We start from the raw sequence: 11,405 nt of genomic DNA on the forward strand, positions 1-11,405 counted from the left end.
GTTATAAAATGCGTAAGGGGCATGAGAATGTGGAGCAATTAAGAGGGAGAATGAATTAGGGGATAATGAAGGGAAGGGAGAAAGGATGAACGAGAGAATTAAGAAGCCAGGGTAGTTAGAAGGAAATTTTGTGTAACATTTTTTTGACACATGAGAGTAATGGTGCATTCCCTGCGTAATTTCTCTAGAATTGCACCACACAAATTTTCTTAACACGTGTATTGACCGAGTATAAAATCGTTTTCTTTAACTTTTTTTTTTTGCCATCCATTGTCTTTTCTTTTTTTGCATTGAGTATTGGAAAACTTTATACTATGTGTTTTGCAACAGGTTTAAATAAATATGATTTATATCAAAAAGAGCTGCTTTGGTTAAATATTTTGTTGCTTTTGTTAAATATTAATGAACCATGTTTAGCTGCTTGAATGAAATGTTATTAAATGAAATGTTATTTTTTAATTATTTTTGGAAACGACATAACATTTAAAAATTAGACATAAAACTTTGTTAATAAAATTTTAGATATTTTGAGAAGCAATAATTGAATTCATACTTCAGTATTTAGAGCATTCACACAATGAGAGATCACCTCTCCTTAAAATAAAATAAAAAACTATATTAAAATTTGTAAATAACAGAAATTATATAACTAAATTTTAAAACAATAAATGTGACGTATTAAAAATAATAAATGTGATGTATTATTAATAAAATGAAATTAAAACTAAATTTAATATTATATTCTTAAAATACTTCTTCGTGATTTTCTCTATTATATATAGTTTTATACCAATATTGTGAGATGGGAAATATAAATACCTATTTTATCATTTTTAATTTATGATGAATAAGATACTTAAATATAATTAACTATAATTAATTTTTTTACCACATTTCATAAAAATAACACATACAAGTATATTAATATTTTTAGTCAAGAAAAAAAGTATTATTAATATTTACACATAAAAAAGTATTATAAAAAAGATATAGTGTATTCACACATAAAAAATATTTTAAAGAAAAAGGAAAAAAATACGGTTAAAGTTAAACGACGTCGTGGGTGGTTAGGAATCTATACTCTATCCTCTTCTTCATCCAACCATGTTGTTTTCTCTTCTTCACTCTCACTTCACTTCAGTTGAGTCACTCGACTCTTCTGTCTACGTCTTTAACACTTTTCAATTTCGTTCAACGATCTCAGTGCATAGAGCCCCCTCTACTTCCGCACAACAACCCTTCTGGTAACATATCAATTTTCCCATTTCTCTTATAATGTGTATTATTATCAATCAGAGATAAAGTGCAATTATATTTATAAATTTTGTATTATATTATTTAATTTGTGTGTTAATCATAATCATATGGAATTGTGGATGGTATTTAAATGTGTAAACTGAATATTTTATATTTCTTTCAATGAACAATTTTCTAGAGTAAAAATGGAAATCAGTAGCGGCCATAGCAGCAGTAATATGATGTGGTTTTTCAAAGATAGAGGTTTTGATGATAACATCATACAAGTAATGTTCAAAAAGTGCAAGCGTCTTGAGAGGGCTCATCATGACAGAGCAAATGAGAATTGGGAGTATTTGAAAACCATTGGCATTCAAGAAAGGAAACTTCCTTCAATTGTATCCAAATGCCCCAAAATTCTTGTGCTTGGTCTTAATGAGAAGATTGTTCCCATGGTTGAGTGTCTCAAAACACTTGCAACAAAACCTCAAGAAGTTGCCTCTGCCATATCCAAGTTCCCTCACATACTTGCTTGTAGCGTTGAAGAAAAGCTTTGTCCCCTTTTGGCTTTCTTTCAAGCGTTGGGTGTCCCCGAAAAGCAAGTTGGGAAAATTCTACTGCTAAACCCTAGGCTTATCAGTTACAGCATTGAAACAAAGATGGCGGAAATTGTGAAATTCCTTGCAGGCATTGGTCTCGAAAAAGATGGAATAATTGGTAAAATCATCGTCAAGGACCCGTTTATTATGGGTTATAGTGTTGATAAAAGGTTACGCCCTACTTCGGAGTTTCTCAAGTCAATAGGTCTGACTGAACAGGATCTTCAAGTGTTGGCCTTGAACTTCCCATCAATTTTGAGTAGAGATGTGAACAAGGTTTTGGTACCTAATTATGATTATTTAAAGAACTGTGGATTTCAAGGCCGACAGATAGTTGATTTGGTGGTTGGTTTTCCTCCTGTCCTGATCAAGAGCATTCGGAATTCTCTAGAACCGAGGATCAAGTTTTTGGTAGATGTAATGGGGAGACAAGTTGATGAAATCATTGATTACCCCTGCTTCTTTCGTCATGGGCTGAAGAGAAGACTAGTGTTGCGGCACAAATTCCTTAAGCAGAGGAATTTAGATTGTAGCTTGAGTGAAATGCTGGACTGTAATGAGAAGAAGTTCCACTTGAAGTTTGGCTTGTTAGAAGGACATGCCTTGAGTAACTAGGTCTCGTCCATATTTTAGTTTGTTTATGATTTTCATAATTAATTTATTAGTTGACTCAGTTTTTCTTTCCTCTGATGTGGAGACCTTCCTTATTGAAATTGTTGTGATTCTGTATGTGTCTGATCTTTTTGTTGAAACTAAGATGATAGATTATCCTTTGGATCTAGGATTTAGGCGTGTCTGCATGGCATGGATACCAAAGGGTTCCTCTGCCTTCATTCGACGCTGGTAATAAGGTCCGGTAACTCTCGTTGTCCCACCTTCATTGTTTCACAGCCTGAGTAGTTTTGTGAATGATCAAAGCACAAATTGGATAAATTCCAATAACATCAAATTGAGCATCATCAAATAAATCTCTTACTTATCCTTCATGACTGGTGTGTAACAAGCGATATATCATATATGTCTACCATAAGTACAATTGGCATTATAATGCTTAGTTGTTATGACTGTAAACAAATTTGGAGACTGGTTCATAGCTTTATATTAACAATGGCATTAAATAAGTTTTATAAAACATTAAAAGAAAACAATTGCCACTGTTTATTAAGGACAAAAGTGTAGTTGTTTCTGTTTGCATGATGCTGTTTAAAATTCAATTACATGATTGTTTGCAAATAAACTCATGAAAGTAGATAGTTCATCATGCTTTTTTCCATGATTGTCTCCCCTTGCAACCCAACATCTAGGATGTTGTTAGTTACCTGTCATGTTTTACTTTAGTCTGCACCTGACACGTTTGTTGATATCCATTATCCAGTTTGTTTCTTTTATCATGATATTGCAGTTAAGGTTTTCAAAATTACTGATTCTATCAAAAAACAATGCTTTGTTTTTTATTTTTAATCAATCTGCGTTATTATCCTAAATTATTTCAGTTTAGTATGATACAGCCATTGGCATTGAAGATCAAAATTTCAATTGCTATTTGTGTAATATCCTGCTGCTGCTTGCTGCAATGATAATAAATATTTTGAGAATACAAACTTATGATCTATGTGCTGAAGAATGCATGTTAATCAACGTGAATGCATGTTAATTATGAACAAAATGCTTGCGAGGCATACCTAATAAGCAGAAGCACAACTGATAAAGTAACATTTTACTTTAATAGTTTAAATTGTGAAGTATAGAATGTTACAATAATTGATTTGATGTGAATCCTATGTGGTCTGTTTCTGCTGCGGTTACTTGTTCTTAAGTTTTGCATATATGTCATGCAATCTTGATTTATTTTTCAGTAATGTGGCACAATTGTTTGTGCTTCTTCTGTTGTGGTTGATTGGCTCTTCATTGTTGACGAAAGGGAAGCCACAGCCTCTCCAACTGTCAAGAATAGGTTGTCTGCTCGAATGAAATTATTAGCTTCATCTGCTTTTTTCAGCTTTTCTATGACCTCGGCAAGAGGATTCACCAACACAAGCTGTCACAACTCACATGAATTATTAGTCACTATTGAGATTTGAGACTTATCTATTAAGGTATGTAAACAAATCAAGTATATTTCAGAGTTAAACATCCTTGCCTCAATGCCCTTCTTTTCCATTGTTGCCTTTAACTCCTTGAAAAGGGAGATTCCACTTGTGTCAATGGCGCTCACAGCTGACAATTTCAAATAAATATGATGTTAGAGGGTAGCTGAAATCTGTTCTGTGATATGCTTGATCGTATATATTGTAAAAAAACAGTGCATGCAATAAACTCAAAACTCACATTACCTGACATTTCCAGGATTAAAAATCGAAGGCTCGACAGTTCCTTTATGTTATCTTCTTCTTCTTCTTCAATCCATCGTAGTGTCCTAATAAGACATGTCAATAAGTGAGTAACAAAGGATGCAATAATATACACAAGTAAAACTAACATACTTGATAAGCTTTGCAAAGCTGAAAAAACTAACCTGTCATTGAGATATGTGATGTTTGCAAAATTGATAGGAGCCTCAATGCTTAAAATAAGAAAGCCTGGTATTCTTGTAGCTTCCTTGTATTGATGAAGATTTCTATATATGTCTGTCCCTGGAATGTTACCCATCATTACTGTTTTAGGCCTTGTAATTTGCAGGAGTATCCTAAAAGTTGATAACCCAACCTGATGAATGTAGCATTGTCATCCCTAATCAATCAAAATAGGAGCACAAGAAAGGCAACATATATGCAAATCCACAATAATGATTTTTACAAAGTGAAGATTATGAGCAAAGCTGAACTCACTGCAACAGCAAGGCCTTCCTGGACTGAGAACAAAATAACACCCAAGAAAGCAGTTAACATCACAAGGAAGTCGAATTTGTCTATCTTCCAAATGTGACAAGCAGAAGGGATATCAATGAGGCCAATCACTGCTGTGACTATGATTGCTCCCAATACAACATTAGGTGTGTATTGGAACAATGGCATAAGAAAAAGGAGTGTCACCATGACTGTCACAGACATTACTATATTTGAAGCTGCGGTTTTCGCTCCTGCGTTGTTATTAACAGCTGAACGAGAGAAAGCGCCTGAAATTCATAAGTGTGAAAACCAATTTTAGTTTCTTAAATTAACAAACTTCCAAAATAATCTCTTAAATTAAAAATTATCATATACATTATCCTCCTAGACAATTTTAGGGACTACATTGACTTAATCAAATGTGATCGAGAATTATCATTTTCAATAATTTTCTAAAATTGTGTAAATTTTAGAGACTAAATTGTTTGACATCAACAATAATAAAAGCCTTTTGTCTTAAGGTGACAAACAAGAACCTGTTGTAACATAGCAGGAAGTGAAGGAGCCAACCACGTTCATAAACCCAATTGCCATCATTTCCTTATTTCCATCCACTTTGTACTGTCCCAGAGCTGCAAAAGTCCTCCCTACTGCAATACCTTCCTGTTTTTTTTTTTTTTAATAAAAAAAAAAAAAATCACCCATCCAATTATTCCCGTCATGAAATCAACTATGCAAACATAATTATTATGCTTCTACTTCTCTATGTGTATATAAACTTCAAACTGCAGGACTAAATCGAAGAAAAATTAAAAAAATATTATTAAACTTACAGTGAGGGACAAAATGCCAGTGATAAGCCCAGTTTTCATGACTAGACCTCGGTGACTTCCATGAAACCACAACATATTCCATGAAAAAGGATTTATTCCTTCATGTAATTTCCCAATCTAGCAGCAACCACATATAAGAAGAAAGCAATAAATTTGTTTAGTAATAATTAGTCTCATGTCAAATAGTGAGAATTGGAGATGAGAGCAGTGGCTTACTACACTGATGCCATGATTTTGAGCCTTGATTGCAAAAGCCAGGACAGTAGAGATTATGACACACATAAGAGGAGCTCCAGCAGAGACCCAGAATAGCTTTGGTTTTCTTATGCTCTGCATTGCATTTGTATGCATTTATTTGGATTACTTAGTCCAGCGGAAGTTGTTATATATGTATGCAAGGAACTAGTGGTCACCTCAATTTTTTTTAAATAGTATGTTTAAATATGCAGAGTGGTATCAATTTTTGTTTTAATACTACAAATGTATGCGTGTCGGCGTGTATTTCCAAATGAGACAGAAAAAGGTTATTATTGATGATGTTGTTATAAAATAATTGCACATGATTAAAAAAAATTATTATTATAAATAAATTATTAATGTTTTTGCAAAAATAAATATCAAGAGGTAACAATTCTTACGATAACGAGGCTTCATTTTCATAATTCGCTCAAGGCACCAAAAATTTTAAGACTGGATGTAAGGAAATTAGTTTGCTCAATGAAACATGGATACCAAAATGCTAGGTACTTATTATCTGTATGGATTTGAGCATGGGAATAAGATTGAAACTGAATTTATAAATTTTAAGTTTGGAACTTCTTGTAGAATACAAAAAAATATTTGATGTACATTTGGTGTATACATCTTCAGAGATAAATAAATTGATGTGATAGATGTAATAAATTGATCATGTGACAAATAAAAAAGAAAAAAAAAAAAGGTTGAATGAAGTAGGATAATTTAAAGTATATATCTAATTATAATTTTAAAAGATAAATCTATAGAGTTACACTAGCTTAATGCCTTTTTAATTCTAGGCCAACATTCTAGGTCTATTTTATATCTAAGAAATTGAAATGTTCTTGACCCAAATATTGTTGAATGTTATTTTTTACTTAATAAAACACTTTTAGTTGTATTGATCACATATGAAGTTATGAACAGGTAAAATTAACTTATTTTATAGGAACAAAAACATATTTGACTTTAATGATAATAATATATTTATATTATGTGTAAATAGTTAGTTATTGTATGGTAAATAAACTCTTAATATGATATTTATATGCTGAAGTAGTTTTATTTTTTTGCTTAAACATAAGTAGTATATTTATATATTCTAGACATTGCATCTAGAGTATAATTAAAATTTGTCTAATCTATAAATGATTATATTTTTTTAATCAAAGAATAATGTTATTATAGTATATAGTTTTTTTGGTTACGTGAGATAAATTATTATATAGTTAATAACAATAAAGTTTGTGTTTAATTTGGAATTTTAATTTGACATAATATAGAATTATTTAATTACTTGGTAAAAAAAATCCATAATGATTTAATAACTTTGACTTACGAAATTTGTTATTCTCAATCAATTTGTAAATTGAACATAAAAATATAAACTTAAGATTTGAAATTGTAATTCTTGGTCTATATCAAGGAACCTTAAAAATTTAACCAGTGACAAAAATAATGAAGTACATATGTTTAAACTACCAATTACCAAACAAATTTTTGACAAGTAAAAATGCATCTTGAAACTTTAGTTATTAGCGCCAGACATAGTTCTTAAAATTGGTCAAGCCATTGTCACATATCAATCCAACAAATAAAACAACAAATCAAGCCAATCTCTATATATATATATATATATATATATATATATATATATATATATATATATATATTACTCTCATCATGTGAGAAACATGATTGATGAATTCTAAACTAAAAAATTATTGAATAAAATCATATTAATTAAAATCATATGCAGATGCAAACAAATTTTCATCACTCTTTATTTTATTTTATTTACTTTTCAAGGAGAATCTCCATATGTACACATTTACAATTATTCTATAATAAATAGAAAAACTAGTGCAAATATTTATTATTCTTCAATAGCAATAGCAGTAATTAGTAAGAAGTTTTAAAAACTTAAGGTATATTTTGCGTAAAAATATAAAACTTTGGTAAAAAAGAAAAATAGGTTTCGGTAGTTTATAAAAGAAAATTAAGTTCATCGTACTATCATTGTGAATCAACTGGGTCAGTGTGTGGCTCTGATGGTCCCCATGTGTTTTATATTGTCAATCATTTTTTAATGTCTTTTTCCTATTTACTTCAAGGTTAAAAAATAAATAAAAAATACCCTTTTTCAAAAGAAAAAAAAAGGTATCCTTACACGCAGAAAATGAACAGAGGTGAGATTTCAAAAAGAAAATGCAAGTAAAGACATAAAAATAAGAGAAATAAATTGTTGGAGTGAATAATAGTAACATACAACGTGTCTTGCTATTAGAAGTAGCACCAAGAAGCAAATTCCCATCACTATTGTTTGCCATGACCACTGCAGAAAAAAACACACTGATATCTATTTTATTTTTATATTTTAAAAAAATGTAGTACTGTAATAAACTTCATATTAGTGGCTGCAAATGCAATTATAAATGTGTCAGCGTTTGGTGTTGTGAGTCACATAGGGACCATGGAGAGAAAAAATAAAAATTGAGTACTAGTACTATAATTATAATTAACCTCATGTATATTGTGAAAAACAGAACTCATAACAGGAATAAGTCCCATTTGTTTAGTGAAATGTGTGATTCCAAGGAGACTCTTCAGTTGTTGTAGAGATACAATTATAGCAGCTCCAGCCATGAACCCAATTAGGATTGCCTTTGATAAAAAATCAATGATGAATCCTAACCTGCAATCATTCATAAATAATCAAACTTTATCTTATGATATGTAGTATATATCAGAAACATAATTCCTATGTTTTTCAAAATTGTTTCATAAACACCATTTTTCACCGTTTTTCCATACACATGTAACACCGCGGTAATTCAGTTGAGGAGATGCTTAATTTAAATCACTTAAAAAATTGTAGTTAATTATGTAGTTGAATTAGATGCAATTTAAATTGTAATTTAAGTTAATCATCTACTCAACTGAATTAACTAAATTATATATTTTTCATTTAAACTAAATATTGTAAACGCAAGTGCATAGACTAATCTGGAGGAAAAGTAGCAAACTACTATAGAAGTGATGATTTACCTTAGAATTCCCAGAGAAGCTTGAAATAGACCAGCAAATAAAGTTGCAGTAAGAGCAAGTTGAAGAAACAGAACAGGATCTGCTGAGGGAGACACTTCTTGTCTAAGCATAGATCCTAAAACAAGAGAAGCAATAGAAACAGGTCCTACAGCTAGGTCCCTTGAGCTTCCAAGAACAGCATAAATAAGTGGAGGAACAAAACTAGAATCTGAAATAAATATAATAAATATGCAGGACCAATTCAAATTAGCACAAACTATGTGAAGAATTTTTTAAAATAAAATAAAATTAGTATACTCACACAGTCCTACAATTGGAGGAAGATTTGCAAGTTTGGCATAACTGATTCCCTGAATCACAAGTTCAATAATTGAATATGATAAAAAATAAAATAAAATTTAATTCAAAAGGGTGGTAAATTGGAGAGTAATTAATTATTTTGATGAGTATACTAATTAAGAGGCAGATAATTAATATTTATATAAGATGATGACAAACCTGTGGGATGGCTAAGCTAGCAATAGTGAGACCAGAAACAAGATCAGATTTAAAGAGCTTGAAGCTATAATTAGGACCCCATTGAAGAATAGGGAACATGTATTTAGCTCCTAAGATTAATTTTATCTTAAATGTTTGTCCTTTGAATTGGCGAAGAGGATCATCAGGGAAAAAAGTTTCCTTGAGTCTAACTTTAAGTTTTTGTAAAGTGCTTTTGTGGGGTGGTGGAACAACTTGGTGTATTTCCATAGTCATTTGTACACAATGTGAATGCATGGTGCAAGTATTAGAATCCATTGAAGAGAAGAGAATAGAGGTAATGAAATGTGTGTGGTGTTATTATATAGTAGCTGCTTCTAGTGATTGGTTTGAGGCTCTTAGTAGTGGTTCTTACCTTTTTTTATGTTAACACATCTATATAAAATAAAACCGCTATAAAACAAGAGTATACATATGTCAATTAAAGTACAAAAAAAACAATAAATATGTGACATGTTATTGCAGAAATGAAAAAACTAGAAGGGTAGCAAGGGCGGTGAAACTAGTGGACATACCATAAGGTGATGTTAAATTTTCACAAACATGCATTAGCCCAACTTTTACAAGATGCGGCTTCTATGCATATCATTTAACTGCATTTATCTTTGCAATATTAAGTACATTTATTGCCTCACTTTTGTGATAGTTAAAAGTCAATTAATAAGTGTAAAATTATCTTTTTGATATATTTGGGGTTTTTAATTGAATATTTTTTGCTTTTTCGATACATTCTAACTCAAAGTTCAGATTTATAATTTTTGTTTCAAAAAACAACGTTTGACCTGCAATTCATAATTCTATCTAGAGTTTAATTATTATATGTTAAAAGTTTATAAAGTCAGTATATTATAATTATTTAATTTAATTGAATAATCATAGTTGGTTGATGATGTAAAAAAATCTTGTTCAAATAAATGATTGAAAAATTAAAATAATATGTTTTTATCCAAAACGATAATATACAATATGTTAATTTTAATTTAAAAAATTATAATTCTATAAAAAATATTTCTTAATTGATGTTTTTATAACACTTATTATTAATTTTTTAATATCATAAAAAATAACATTAGAGCTAATGTTGAAATTATTCAAATCTCATTTTGGATTGGTAATTGTCTATGTTTAAATATACGAGAAGTGCCCGTTTGGCAAATAACATGCCATTTCCAATCCAAAAACTTAAATTTCACCTCATTTTCTAAAGTCTTGTTATAATTTCATAAATGAATTTAATTTATATATAATATTATTGATATTTAATTATATTTATTTAATAATATAGTGTTAGATAAATATTTTTTTAAATCAATCGTTAAAATCAAAATTATATCTATAAATTTTAACATTAATTTATATACATATTTATATACAACGACATATCCTGTAAATAACATGATATTAATTAGTATCATCGAAATAAGTTAAAATTAAATTTATATACAATTACATCATTGAAGTAGATTATAACGAATTATAATAACATAGAAAACGATTATAAATTAATATTAAAATTTATAGATATATTTTATATAATATTAATGTTCAATTAAATGACTGACTTTTTTAAAATATTTATGCGACACATTGTTATTGAATAAGTGTAACTCTTGATGTAATTGTTTGTGTGTAATTTAATGTTCATCATAATAAATTATTTAAAATATAGTATCTTATCATATTTAATTTTATAAAATAATTTAACTTTTATATTTATATTTATTTTGATTTATGGACACCAACCTTTTTCTAATTGTCCTTAAACAAGTTCAAGTGTCACAGTTTGTTGTTGGAGACGGTCATAATACTCTTGATACTCGAGCATTACTTATTTTTGTGAAGGGTACTAAAGCATTAGTGCATTACTTACAAGTTACATCGGGAACATCATGAGGAAAATGATTTTGGCACACATTTCGCAAGAACTTGAAGTGCTTCTTTCATGAGTTACGTGGCACGGTTTTAGTTTCAATAATTGCCGTATTCAACCACGAATTTTTATTTTTATATCAGATTTATGAGTATCTTAAGTCTTAACGCAACACAGCTCACAAACAAACAAAATACTCCCTTGGTGCCCATCTTTG

General features: G+C 29.8%; 2 protein-coding genes across 2 annotated transcripts; one reads left to right on the plus strand and one right to left on the minus strand.

Annotated features, from left to right (window-relative positions):
* The first annotated feature begins 1,080 nt into the window (after positions 1–1,080).
* LOC101491590 (transcription termination factor MTERF6, chloroplastic/mitochondrial) lies at positions 1,081–4,030 on the plus strand. Its single transcript, XM_004505221.4, has 3 exons — positions 1,081–1,244; positions 1,436–2,450; positions 3,692–4,030. Exon 2 carries the CDS (start codon positions 1,443–1,445, stop codon positions 2,448–2,450), a length of 1,008 nt encoding a protein of 335 aa, XP_004505278.1. The 5' UTR covers positions 1,081–1,244; positions 1,436–1,442; the 3' UTR covers positions 3,692–4,030.
* Positions 3,538–9,677, minus strand: LOC101491900 (probable sulfate transporter 3.3). Its single transcript, XM_004505222.4, has 13 exons — positions 9,280–9,677; positions 9,083–9,131; positions 8,782–8,989; positions 8,257–8,428; positions 8,003–8,068; positions 5,713–5,826; positions 5,497–5,613; positions 5,200–5,326; positions 4,664–4,950; positions 4,351–4,541; positions 4,169–4,251; positions 3,976–4,052; positions 3,538–3,873 (listed from the first exon to the last, which is right to left on the minus strand). The coding sequence occupies exons 1-13, from the start codon at positions 9,574–9,576 to the stop codon at positions 3,688–3,690; spliced, it is 1,974 nt and encodes a 657-aa protein (XP_004505279.1). The 5' UTR covers positions 9,577–9,677; the 3' UTR covers positions 3,538–3,687.
* Between the last annotated feature and the right edge of the window lie 1,728 nt (positions 9,678–11,405).

Source organism: Cicer arietinum, chromosome 6 (assembly GCF_000331145.2).
Source record: "Cicer arietinum cultivar CDC Frontier isolate Library 1 chromosome 6, Cicar.CDCFrontier_v2.0, whole genome shotgun sequence".
Lineage (NCBI taxonomy): Eukaryota > Viridiplantae > Streptophyta > Magnoliopsida > Fabales > Fabaceae > Cicer > Cicer arietinum.